General features: G+C 51.6%; 2 protein-coding genes across 2 annotated transcripts in view; one reads left to right on the top strand and one right to left on the bottom strand.

The window, feature by feature from the left end:
* Window positions 1–797: 797 nt before the first annotated feature.
* Window positions 798–12,308, bottom strand: LOC310824646 (ADP-ribosylation factor-like protein 3; the record flags this gene model as incomplete). Its single annotated transcript, XM_083697904.1, has 6 exons — window positions 798–860; window positions 2,405–2,590; window positions 2,775–2,825; window positions 4,900–5,016; window positions 11,229–11,372; window positions 12,291–12,308. 6 exons carry the CDS (start codon window positions 12,306–12,308, stop codon window positions 798–800), a joined length of 579 nt encoding a protein of 192 aa, XP_083554030.1.
* Window positions 12,309–12,313: 5 nt separating this feature from the next.
* The window catches only part of LOC310824645 (CCR4-NOT transcription complex subunit 6-like), a gene marked incomplete at its 5' end in the record, with an annotated part of 8,497 nt that continues 6,849 nt past the window's right edge, over window positions 12,314–13,961 (top strand). The window contains one exon of the mRNA XM_083697903.1: window positions 12,314–12,385. Within this exon, the coding sequence (XP_083554029.1) occupies window positions 12,314–12,385 (72 nt within the window). The remainder of the gene's footprint in view (window positions 12,386–13,961) is intronic.

Below are 13,961 nucleotides of genomic sequence, written 5' to 3'. Positions count from 1 at the left end.
AGGTGGACTAGGGTGGACTGAGGTGGACTAGGGTGGACTGAGGTGGACTAGGGTGGACTAGAGTGGACTAGGGTGGAGTAGAGTGGACTAGGGTGGACTAGAGTGGACTAGGGTGGACTAGGGTGGACTAGGGTGGACTAGGGTGGACTAGAGTGGACTAGGGTGGACTGGGGTGGACTAGGGTGGACTAGGGTGGACTAGAGTGGACTAGGGTGGACTGGGGCTCGGACACCATCATTGTTTGTTGGTTGTTGTTTGGTGTTATTTATTCTCTTACATAAACAACAACAAAGAGAGGAGCAGCACTACAGGAGCCTGTGTGGGACAGACAGAGCCCAGAGACCAGCGGTACAGGAGCCTGTGTGGGACAGACAGAGCCCAGAGACCAGCGGTACAGGAGCCTGTGTGGGACAGACAGAGCCCAGAGACCAGCGGTACAGGAGCCTGTGTGGGACAGACAGAGCCCAGAGACCAGCGGTACAGGAGCCTGTGTGGGACAGACAGAGCCCAGAGACCAGCGGTACAGGAGCCTGTGTGGGACAGACAGAGCCCAGAGCCGTTGGTCTGTCCTGTGTTTCTGGAACGTTTTCAATAAACTTCGTCACCACTAAATCAGTGTTGACATCAACGGAGGCTGGCGGAAGTAGAAATCGGAGGACAGACTCATTGTTATGCATGTGTGTTTGATACCGTTCCTTATTCCGTTCCGTGCATTACAATGAGCCCGTCCTCCGATTTCTGCGTCGGCCAGTCTCCCGGGTGTTTGGGGTGATATGTACAGAGGATCAGAAAACATCTCATTTGTCAGCGGAACCTTTCTTCTTGTTCACCACATTGTTGCAGATCCAGACCATGCCGTCCTGTAGGACCACAAATAACATTACACACATCCTGTAGGACCACAAACACTGTTACACACATCCTGGAGGACCACAAATAACATTACACACAGCCAGGAAGGCGCACACACACACACACACACACACGACAACTAAAGGTGCAGATACAGGGCAGGACCGGCCCACTGTGTGAACATTTCCCTCCAGTCGCCCCCTGGTGTCAACAAGATGACACAGCATGTCTCTGCTACCCACTGCTCTGTTTCAGCTCTCTATTCACTCACTCCTCCCATCCTCCCAGATCCTCCCATCCTCCCATCCTCCCATCCTCCCAGATCCTCCCATCCTCCCATCCTCCCAGATCCTCCCATCCACCCATCCTCCCATCCTCCCATCCTCCCATCCTCCCATCCTCCCAGATCCTCCCATCCTCCCAGATCCTCCCATCCACCCATCCTCCCATCCTCCCAGATCCTCCCATCCTCCCATCCTCCCAGATCCTCCCATCCTCCCATCCTCCCAGATCCTCCCATCCTCCCAGATCCTCCCATCCTCCCAGATCCTCCCATCCTCCCATCCTCCCAGATCCTCCCATCCTCCCAGATCCTCCCATCCTCCCAGATCCTCCCATCCTCGCAGATCCTCCCATCCTCCCAGATCCTCCCATCCTCCCATCCTCCCAGATCCTCCCATCCTCCCATCCTCCCAGATCCTCCCATCCTCGCAGATCGACAAAAGGTCAGAAGAGCTGGAGGCCAGGAGATAGAGGAAAGGAGATAGGGGAAAGGAGATAGGGGAAAGGAGATAGGGGAAAGGAGATAGGGGATAGGGGATAGGGGATAAAGGATAGGGGATAGGGGATAGGAGATAGGGGATAGGGGATAGGGGATAGGGGAAAGGAGATAGGGGATAGGGGATAGGGGAAAGGAGATAGGGGATAGGGGATAGGGGATAGGAGATAGGGGATAGGGGATAGGGGATAGGGGATAGGAGATAGGGGATAGGGGATAGGGGATAGGGGATAGGGGAAAGGAGATAGGGGAAAGGAGATAGGAGATAGGGGATAGGGGATAGGAGAATAGGGGATAGAGGATAGGGGATAGGAGATAGGGGATAGGGGATAGGGGATAGAGGATAGGGGATAGGGGATAGGGGATAGAGGATAGGGGAAAGGAGATAGGGGATAGAGGATAGAGGATAGGGGATAGGGGATAGGGGATAGGGGATAGAGGATAGGGGATAGAGGATAGAGGATAGGGGATAGAGGATAGGGGAAAGGAGATAGGGGATAGGGGATAGAGGATAGGGGATAGGGGATAGAGGATAGGGGATAGGGGATAGAGGATAGGGGATAGGGGATAGGGGAAAGGAGATAGGGGATAGGGGATAGAGGATAGGGGATAGGGGATAGAGGATAGGGGAAAGGAGATAGGGGATAGGGGATAGAGGATAGGGGATAGGGGATAGAGGATAGGGGATAGGGGATAGGGGATAGGGGATAGGGGATAGGGACTAGGGGCAAGGAGCTAGGAACTAGGGGCTAGGAGATAGGAGTTAGGCCTTACCTCCACCCCCTCCCCTGATACAGCAGAGCAGGCCTGGATCTGCCACTCCCGGTCACGGTACGTGTGGAGGTTGAGGCCCTCAGCGATCTCACTGGCTGGAGAGGCGGTGGCCAGGTCCTGCTTGTTAGCATAGATCAGGACTGGAACGCCCTGGAGGTTCTCCTCATCAATCAAGTCAGACAGCTCCTGATGGAGGGAGGGAGGGAGGGAGGGAGGGATGGAGGGAGGGAGGGAGGGATGGATTAATTAATTAATTAATTAATTAATGAGTGAGTGAGTGAGTGAGTAAGTGAGTGAGTGAGTGTAACACATATACAGCCAAAACATCAATGATACGTCAGTGAACACGTGAACACCATGACGACCTCACCTGTCCTGTCTCCTCAAACCTCTTCTTGTCTGCGCTGTCAATCACATAGATCTGGAGGACAGAGAAGAAGACAGTACAGGTGAACCAGGGAAGACTGGTGGAGGTAGAACACCAGGGGAGGCTGGGGGAGGTAGAACACCAGGGGAGGCTGGGGGAGGTAGAACACCAGGGGAGGCTGGTGGAGGTAGAACACCAGGGGAGGCTGGGGGAGGTAGAACACCAGGGGAGGCTGGTGGAGGTAGAACACCAGGGGAGGCTGGTGGAGGCAGAACACCAGGGGAGGCTGGGGGAGGCAGAACACCAGGGGAGGCTGGGGGAGGTAGAACACCGGGGGAGGCAGAACACCAGGGGAGGCTGGTGAAGGTAGAACACCAGGGGAGGCTGGTGGAGGTAGAACACCAGGGGAGGCTGGTGGAGGTAGGACACTAGGGGAGGCTGATGAAGGTAGAACACCAGGGGAGGCTGGTGGAGGTAGAACACCAGGGGAGACTGGTGGAGGTAGGACACCAGGGGAGGCTGGGGGAGGTAGGACACTAGGGGAGGCTGATGAAGGTAGAACACCAGGGGAGGCTGGTGGAGGTAGAACACCAGGGGAGACTGGTGGAGGTAGGACACCAGGGGAGACTGGTGGAGGTAGAACACCAGGGGAGGCTGGGGGAGGTAGAACACCGGGGGAGGCAGAACACCAGGGGAGACTGGTGGAGGTAGGACACCAGGGGAGACTGGTGGAGGCAGAACACCAGGGGAGGCTGGGGGAGGTAGGACACCAGGGGAGGCTGGGGGAGGTAGGACACCAGGGGAGGCTGGGGGAGGTAGGACACCAGGGGAGGCTGGGGGAGGTAGAACACCAGGGGAGGCTGGGGGAGGTAGAACACCAGGGGAGGCTGGGGGAGGTAGAACACCAGGGGAGGCTGGGGGAGGTAGAACACCAGGGGAGGCTGGGGGAGGTAGAACACCAGGGGAGGCTGGGGGAGGTAGAACACCAGGGGAGACTGGTGGAGGTAGGACACCAGGGGAGACTGGGGGAGGTAGAACACCAGGGGAGGCTGGGGGAAGCTGGGGGAGGTAGAACGCCAGGGGAGGCTGGGGGAGGTAGAACACCAGGGGAGACTGGTGGAGGTAGGACACCAGGGGAGACTGGGGGAGGTAGAACACCAGGGGAGGCTGGGGGAGGTAGAACACCAGGGGAGGCTGGGGGAGGTAGAACACCAGGGGAGGCTGGGGGAGGAACCATTAGAGTTGGCTAATCAACCAATCACACAACAGGAACCATTAGAGTTGGCTAATCAACCAATCACACAACAGGAACCATTAGAGTTGACTAACCAACCATCTATCAATCATTAGTTAAAGGTCCAGTTTGTAGATTTTAGCTTTAAAATAGTGCTAAACGGCTGCAATAAATTGGTATATATATATGATATCTGCCATTCAGCTGACGCTTTTATCCAAAGTGACTTACATTGCAGTGAGTGCATACATTTTTCAGTATATATGGTCCCAGCAGGAATCGAACCCACAACCTAAGCGTTGTTAGCACCATGCTCTACCAACTGAGCCACAGAGGACCAATCAGTAGCCGTCAAGGAATGAGATCACCTGATGAAGAACATGCAGTGAAGATCGCTGCACTAGTCTAAACAAAGTGTGAATCTGGTGTCGGGTAGGACACAGGGTAGGACACAGGGTAGGACACAGGGTAGGACACAGGATAGGACACAGGGTAGGACACAGGATAGGACACAGGGTAGGACACAGGGTAGGACACAGGATAGGACACAGGGTAGGACACAGGATAGGACACAGGGTAGGACACAGGGTAGGACACAGGATAGGACACAGGGTAGGACACAGGGTAGGACACAGGATAGGACACAGGGTAGGACACAGGGTAGGACACAGGATAGGACACAGGGTAGGACACAGGGTAGGACACAGGATAGGACACAGGGTAGGACACAGGATAGGACACAGGATAGGACACAGGCCTTTACGTACCGATTTCACATTTGCTTTGTTTACAAGGACCTGCACATGTTTAGCACTGTTAGAAAACGGAGCAGATGTTCAATGTGGCCAGCGGGGGCAGCAACACACACAACTACATGCTGGACCTTTAACTCACCAGCAGGTCTGTGTTCTCCAGGTATTTGTTCCAGAAGGTTCTGATCTTCCTCTGGCCTCCGATGTCCCACACGTTCAGCTTCATGCCGTGGGACGTGATGCTCTTAATGTTGAAGCCCTGCGGACAGGAAACAGGAAGCAGAACAAACTCTTAATGTTTTATCAAGTTCCATTGTCCTCTGAGAGTTTAGACTGGGAGGCTTGCTAACTGCTAGCCTTCACCTGGTACTAGTTTAGACAGGGAGGCTTGCTAACAGCTAGCCTTCACCTGGTACTAGTTTAGACTGGGAGGCTTGCTAACAGCTAGCCTTCACCTGGTACTAGTTTAGACTGGGAGGCTTGCTAACTGCTAGCCTTCACCTGGTACTAGTTTAGACTGGGAGGCTTGCTAACAGCTAGCCTTCACCTGGTACTAGTTTAGACTGGGAGGCTTGCTAACAGCTAGCCTTCACCTGGTACTAGTTTAGACTGGGAGGCTTGCTAACAGCTAGCCTTCACCTGGTACTTGTTTAGACAGAGAGGCTTGCTAACTGCTAGCCTTCACCTGGTACTTGTTTAGACAGAGAGGCTTGCTAACTGCTAGCCTTCACCTGGTACTTGTTTAGACAGAGAGGCTTGCTAACAGCTAGCCTTCACCTGGTACTTGTTTAGACAGAGAGGCTTGCTAACTGCTAGCCTTCACCTGGTACTTGTTTAGACAGAGAGGCTTGCTAACTGCTAGCCTTCACCTGGTACTAGTTTAGACAGAGAGGCTTGCTAACTGCTAGCCTTCACCTGGTACTAGTTTAGACAGAGAGGCTTGCTAACTGCTAGCCTTCACCTGGTACTAGTTTAGACAGAGAGGCTAGGAAAGTTTCCCTCAGGTAATTATGTGAACATTTGTATTTATTTATTTATTTATTTATCTAACCTTTGTTTTACCAGGTTGGTCTCATTGAGATGAACAATCTTTTACAACAGAGAGCTGCCAAAATAGCAGCACACAAAGTATAAAACACAACACCAACACTACAGTTTAAAACAGACATTTAAATGAACACATTGGATTGAGGAAAGGAAGTACGACCAGGGGTGAAAACATTTACACCTCCCCCCCATATCATACTGTTTAACCTCCCCCCCCCATATCATACTGTTTAACCTCCCCCCCCCCATATCATACTGTTTAACCTCCCCCCCCCCATATCATACTGTTTAACCTCCCCCCCCCCATATCATACTGTTTAGCCCCCCCCCCCCATATCATACTGTTTAGCCCCCCCCCCCCATATCATACTGTTTAGCCTCCCCCCCCCATATCATACTGTTTAGCCTCCCCCCCCCCATATCATACTGTTTAGCCTCCCCCCCCCCATATCATACTGTTTAACCTCCCCCCCCCATATCATACTGTTTAACCTCCCCCCCATATCATACTGTTTAGCCTCCCCCCCCCCATATCATACTGTTTAGCCTCCCCCCCCCCCATATCATACTGTTTAGCCCCCCCCCCATATCATACTGTTTAGCCTCCCCCCCCCATATCATACTGTTTAGCCCCCCCCCCCATATCATACTGTTTAACCTCCCCCCCCCATATCATACTGTTTAACCTCCCCCCCATATCATACTGTTTAGCCTCCCCCCCCCCCATATCATACTGTTTAGCCCCCCCCCCATATCATACTGTTTAGCCTCCCCCCCCCATATCATACTGTTTAGCCCCCCCCCCCCATATCATACTGTTTAGCCTCGCTCATTTAAAGGGAGGAGCTCCTGTAATTTCAGGACCTTTTGAAGCTCGTTCCAGGTGGAAGGGACAGAGATCTGGAACACGTTTCCCCCTTAGCGCTGAGACACTGGCTGCTGGACAACATGTTTACACAAGGAACATGTCACAGAACATCGCTACCTTGTTGGTTCCACTGTGTACTCTGGTACTGTTACAGTGAACTAAGGGGAGGCCGGTGGAGGTAGACATCAGAGGACAGGGGAGGCCGGTGGAGGTAGGAATCAGAGGTCAGGGGAGGCCGGTGGAGGTAGGAATCAGAGGACAGGGGAGGCTGGTGGAGGTAGACATCAGAGGAGGGGTTCATTGTAATGCATGGAATGGAATGAGAAATGGTATCAAACATAGTATACAATGAGCCTGTCCTCCGATTTCTACCTCCACCAGCCTCCCCTGTGCCCTCCAGTAGCCTGAGCACAGCTCCTAGGATGTGGAATGTCATTCTCAGGTCAGGGTTTATGTTGTTTTCCACTCATTTTCAATAGGGAGGGTACAATCTTAGAAAAAAGGGTTCTAAAAGGGTTCTAAAAGGGTTCTTCATTTGTTCCCATAGGGGAACCCTTTGAAGAACCCTTTTGGGTTCCATTTAGAACCTTCTGTGAAAAGAGGTCTACATATAACCCAAAAGGGCTCTTCAAAGGGTTCCTCTCTGGGGACAAATGAAGAACCCTTTTAGAACCCTTTTAGAACCCTTTCAGATGTGTAAGAGTGTAAGAGCAAGGGGACACTGATCTATGACAACTGACAATGACTGCTGCTACACACACATGACATTGTATCACTGCTGTTATTACTACAGTCATTACTGCTGCTACTGACACTGTATTACTATTGTTATTACTACAGTCATTACTGCTGCTACTAACACTACACCCTGATGCACTACTACTGTCACTGGTTTATTATTACTAGATTATCTATACTATATTGTATTGTTGATTTGTTGATTTGTTGATTTGTTGTTGACTGTTGTTGATCGAGATTTTCCAAAGCAATTCATGATATCAATTACAGCAAATACAATTTGATTTGATTTGAAGTGTAACCACATTCCTCTGAGGAGCCAGAAGAACACCTGAGAGGAAAGGTCCAACGATCTGCAGTAAACTCTGACCAGCTAGAATTAGCCTGGCCTTGCGTGTTCCTCCTCCCCTACTTCCTGGTTCAGTAATCTTCAACTCTGGGATTAAAGTCATGACCTTGTCGTTATTCTGAGACTGGATGTTCTATTGTGAGAATGGCCTGCATCTCCTGAACCATCTGAACCATCTGAACCATCTGAACCAACCAGGGGAGGCTGGGGGGGGGGGGCTGGGGGAGGCTGGGGGGGGCTGGGGGAGGCTGGGGGAGGCTGGGGGGGCGGACAACGGAGGACGGCCTCGTTAGAATGCATGGAATGGTATCAAACACGTGGGAATTACACATATTGTGTAATTCAGCCATTCTGTACATGGTGAAAGAGAGAGAGAGAGAAGGAGGGAGGGAGGGAGGAGAGAGAGAGAGGGGGGGATGGCATGGAGGGAGAGAGAGAGAGAGAGAGAGAGGGAGGGAGGGAGGGAGGGAGGGAGGGAGGGAGGGAGGGAGGGAGAGAGAGAGAGAGAGAGAGTTCCATTCCATCCATGTGTGTTTGATACCATTCCTCATTCTGCTCTGTGCATTACAATGAGCCCGTCCTCCGATTTCCGCCTCCAGCAGCCTCCCCTGAAACCAACACTAACCCTAATCCTCTGTTGACATACATGTCAGGTCATGAGAAAACCAGTTAACCTTACTACTGCTACATTGCTACTACAACCATGCTTTACAGAGATCTGCCTGTCAGGTCCCAGGTAACCAGTTCTCAATCTCAGAGACTAACCTGGATCAGTCAAAGTTTTAAAAACCAAAACGTTTGTTGTGTTGAGGTCTATGAGGATGCTGTGTTGGTCTGTTGACATGGCTGCCAGCCTCTCACTGCATGTGCTCTACAGCGGCCTACTCGGCCGGTCCTCCGATTTCTACCTCCACCAGCCTCCCCTGATACAGCGGCATACTTGGCCTGGACCTGAGCCCGTCCTCCGATTTCTACCTCCACCAGCTTCCCCAGTACAGCGGTACTTGGCCTAAACTGACCCTTCTCCTGACCCTGGTGAGGTCATCAACAACCGCCCTCTCCACTGTGGTCTGAACCTGGCGCTGGAACTTAGTCCCACCCTGTTTACAACCTGATCTCATATGTAAGAATGTTCTGATTGTTCATGCCTCAGGATACCACTTATGTTTACAACCTGATCTCATATGTAAGAATGTTCTGATTGTTCATGCCTCAGGACTTATGTTTACATACGCTTGATGTCGTGAATTACAAGATAAAGCAAAAAACTAAAACTAGTGTCCCAAGTGTGATTCGAACCAGCAATGTTTGGGTTGCAAGTCAACCTCCTTATGCAGCGAACCCACTTCCTCCCCACAACGTCATGCGTGGGCAGTTCCCCTCGCAGACGATGGAGGCGTACGTACAGCAGACGTAAACATTGGTGGTTTTCTGTGACATCAACAATGGGAACATGCGTCTGTATCTCGGGGTGAGCAGGTTGGGTGCTTAGGTCCAGAATCAAGCCTCTTCTCAAGAAACCAACTCTTGACCTGTCTGCTGTCCATAACTACAGACCAGTATCCCTTCTCTCCTTCTTATCTAAAACCCTTGAACGTGCTGTCTCTAACCAGCTGTCTCACTACCTCCTTCAGAACAGCCTCCTTGACCCTCACCAATCTGGCTTTAAAGCTGGGCACTCTATTGAGACTGCTCTTGCTGTCACAGAGGCCCTCCACTCTACTGAGACTGCTCTTGCTGTCACAGAGGCCCTCCACTCTGCTGAGCTTCCTCCCTCTCCTCTGTTCTCATTCTTCTGGACTTGTCTGCTGCATTCAACACAGTAAACCACCCGATCCTTCTCTCCACCCTCTCAGAACTGGGCATCTCTGGCTCTGCACTCTCATGGTTTGCATCCTACCTGGCTGATCACTCTTACCAGGTGACGTGGAGAGGATCGCTCACAGGTGGCAACACGTGTCTCTGGGTCTTGCAGACATTTCTGCTTGGATGTCAGCCCACCACCTCAAGCTCAACCTTAACAAGACTGAGCTGCTCTTCCTCTCAGGGAAAGCCTGTCCTCTCCAAGACTTCTCCATCAAGACGCTGCCGCCCGTCTGGTGTTCAATCTCCCCAAATTCTCCCATGTCACTCCTCTCCTCCGCACCCTTCACTGGCTCCCAGTAGCAGCTCGCATCAGATTCAAGACCCTGGTGCTCGCCTACTGGGCGGCAAAGGGAACAGCCCCTCCCTACTTGCAAGCAATGGTTAGCCCCCAAACCCCTGCACGATCACTCCGCTCTTCCACCTCGGCTGCCCGCCTGGCACCGCCGCCTCTACGTGGATGCAGCAGCCGCACTACTCGGTCACGGCTTTTCACTGTCCTGGCGCCCCGCTGGTGGAATGAGCTTCCCACTGCTGTCAGGACTGCAGAGTCACTACCGATCTTCCACCGTAGATTGAAGACCCATCTCTAAAGGCTACATCTTAACAGTCCCTCCTGAAGATCTCTCCACCCCCACTACCCCCCTGTACAGTTTCTCAACTGTAAATATATATATTTTTTTAAGTAATTCTTCTAGCATTGTGACTGCCTATGGCTCCTGGTCCTACCATAGATTACTGTGTCTTATGATGACTGATGGATAGATGATTCACTTACTTAGACAAATCTGTTTGTTGTAAGTTGCTTTTGATAAAGGCGTCTGCTAAATGCCATAAATGTAATGTAAATGTAAATGCAGGGCGAAGGTCTTGGCTTCAAGCCCACAATGGCAGCTATTGATCAGGCTAATGATGGGGCTATTGATCAGACTATTGATCAGGCTATTGATGGGGCTATTGATCAGGCTATTGATCAGGGTATTGATGGGGCTATTGATGGGGCTATTGATGGGGCTATCGATGGGGCTGGTGTTCTACCTCCCCTGGTGTTCTACCTCCACCAGCCTCCCCTGGTGTTCTACCTCCCCCAGCCTCCCCTGGTGTTCTACCTCCACCAGCCTCCCCTGGTGTTCTACCTCGCCCAGCCTCCCCTGGTGTTCTACCTCCACCAGCCTCCCCTGGTGTTCTACCTCCCCCAGCCTCCCCTGGTGTTCTACCTCCCCCATCCTCCCCTGGTGTTCTACCTCCCTCAGCCTCCCCTGGTGTTCTACCTCCCCCAGCCTCCCCTGGTGTTCTACCTCCCCCAGCCTCCCCTGGTGTTGACAGGAAGGCGCTTCAGAGTCAGTAATTCTGACGCAGTGCCAGCTCTGAGACAGGAAGTAGATCATCTCTGCTGTAACATCCTGTCATGGCCACCTGCCGTCTCTGTGGTTTCATGAACACACTCATCACACACACACACACACACACACACACACACACACACACACACACACACACACACACACACACACATACATACGGGCGGACGGACGGACAGACAGAAGACATAACACACACACACACACACACACACATACACACACACACACACACACGTCCTGACCTGTGTAGGAGTGATGGTGTTGATGTCCTCGGAGGCTAGTTTCTTCAGCAGGGTGGTTTTGCCTGCGTTGTCTAATCCCAGCAGGACAATACGCAGCTCCCGCTCGGCTCCTCCTTTCAGCTTCTGGATGACCGAGAACAACCCCTAAAACACACACACACACACACACACACACACACACACACACATACAAGGCTTTAAACAACCCCTAAAACACACACACACACACAAGGCTTTAAACAACCCCTAAGACACACACACACAAGGCTTTAAACAACCCCTAAAACACACACACACACACACAAGGCTTTAAACAACCCCTAAAACACACACACACACACAATGCTTTAAACAACCCCTGACACACACACACAAGGCTTTAAACAACCCCTGACACACACACACACAAGGCTTTAAACAACCCCTAAAACACACACACACAAGGCTTTAAACAACCCCTAAAACACACACACACACACAATGCTTTAAACAACCCCTGACACACACACACAAGGCTTTAAACAACCCCTGACACACACACACAAATGGCTTTAAACAACCCCTGAAACACACACACAAGGCTTTAAACAACCCCTGAAACACACACAGGCTATGGAGGTAAATTGATGGCATAAGTATGTCAGCATGTATGGTGTGATTTGCACATGTAAAATATGAGTTGCACCTGTATAATCAGTTTAGTCGTTGCAAATAAACTTGCAAGAATGTAACTTGATATGTGAATCAAGATCTGCAATAATTCAACTCAATCTGAGAATGAATGCAACTCATTTGCTAAACTTGCAACTGGTGAATCTTCTTTTGTGAACACAAGTCATTACTAAAGATAGACACAAAAGCAATTATGAGGATTATGAAGTACAAATATTGGTAACTCTTTATTTTATTTATTTGATAAGTTGTATAAGTGGTACTGGGTTATATACAGGGTCACTGTACCCCTAACCCTAACCCTAACCCTGACCCTAACCCGAACCCTAACCCTAACCCTGAACTCAGCCTCCCACCAGACCCAAAGACCATCAGGCTGTGATGAGTTACCTTCTGAACTTCTCCCATGATGAATGTTGTGTTTCAGACAGCAGGTGAGAGCACAGCTGGGGGGCCAAGCCTCATTCTACAGAGAATCCTCCCAGGTGAGCTTCAGGTACAGTAGGGTCGTCCAGGTAGATTAGAACAGGTAGCCTAGTACAGGTAGTCTAGTACAGGTAGTCTTGTACACGTAGCCTTGAACAGGTAATCCTAGTACAGGTAGTCTAGTCCCGGTAGCCTAGAACAGGTACTCTAGTCCACGTATCCTAGTACAGGTGGCTTAGTCCAGGTACTCTAGTCCAGGTACTCTAGTCCGGGTACTCTAGTTCGGGTACTCTAGTCCAGGTACTCTAGTCCGGGTACTCTAGTCCGGGTACTCTAGTCCAGGTAGCCCCGTCGACCAGCCTCAGAGAGTGAACACAGCAGGGCGGAGTTCTCTCCCCTGGCCTTTCTCTCTTTGCCTGAGGAAGAGGAGGAGGAGGAAGAGGAGGAGGTGGGGGCCATGACAGGATTACCAGGCTACAATTAGCTCTCTCAGTCACCCCTCCCCCCTCCCCCCACCCCCTCCTCCCTCTCCTGCATTAAAGACTTACATGGATTATCTCCCTCCAAACACCTGGTGCTCACACTCAGGGGAGGCTGGTGGAGGTAGGAATCGGAGGACGGGCTTGTTGTAATGCGTGGAGTGGAGTGAGGAACGGCCTCAGACACTCAGTGCTGCATATAGACTCTAGGCCACGACAAAGAGTGGACCAAAACATGGTAGAGAACGGTTCACCAATATTTATTAAATATTTATATTTATTCTAACACAAATAACTCCTAAATACTTCCAGAAGAGTCCAGAGTGTGACCGTCAGGAGCGTCAGTGTAAGTGGGGGGGTGCTGGGGGAGGAACCGTGGACATGAGGGATGTTGACAATGCCAAAACCAAACATAAAAGACCCTCTCAGGTGTACAGGAAGGAATATTACTGTTTTCTGCGTGTGTGTGTGTGTGTGTGTGTGTGTGTGTGTGTCAACCAGCCAACTGCTCCATTCAGCCTCAATGCTAATGTGCTGTCATACAAATCCCAGTGCTGCTAGGCTAGTTGTGGTCAACACACACACACACACACACACACACACACACACACACACACACACATACACACACACGCACACAACCTGCCAGCCAGGCCTACACACACTGACCCGGTCCGGTGTGAATCCCAGCCCAGACCAGCTGTGGTCAGTTCAAAGCTGTGCTGTGTGTGTGTGTGTGTGTGTGTGTGTGTGTGTGTGTGTGTGTGTGTGTGTGTCTGCCAGTGCTCTAATGGAGAGGAGGATTGTACCACCTCCCAGCCAGCAGAGGGGTGGCGGGTGTTTACATCACTCTGCTGCAGACGTCTTCATCCATCTGTTTCCTTTGGTCAAGAACCTATATTAGATCATTGTCACTCAGTGTTGAAGACATGTGACCCTGGGTGGGAGGACCCTCTGTGTCTCCCCTCCCCCCCTCACTCTCTCTGTCTCCCCTCCCCCCCCTCACTCTCTCTGTGTTTCCCCCCCCCCCTCACTTTCTCTGTGTCCCCCCCCCCCTCACTCTCTCTGTCTCCCCTCCCCCCCTCACTCTCTCTGTCTCCCCTCCCCCCCTCACTTTCTCTGTGTCCCCCCCCCCCCTCACTCTCTCTGTCTCCCC

The sequence above is a fragment of the Argentina silus genome, assembly GCF_951799395.1.
Source record: "Argentina silus genome assembly, contig: scaffold_164, whole genome shotgun sequence".
NCBI classification, from domain to species: domain Eukaryota; kingdom Metazoa; phylum Chordata; class Actinopteri; order Argentiniformes; family Argentinidae; genus Argentina; species Argentina silus.
This window is presented reverse-complemented; position numbering and strand designations above follow the sequence as displayed.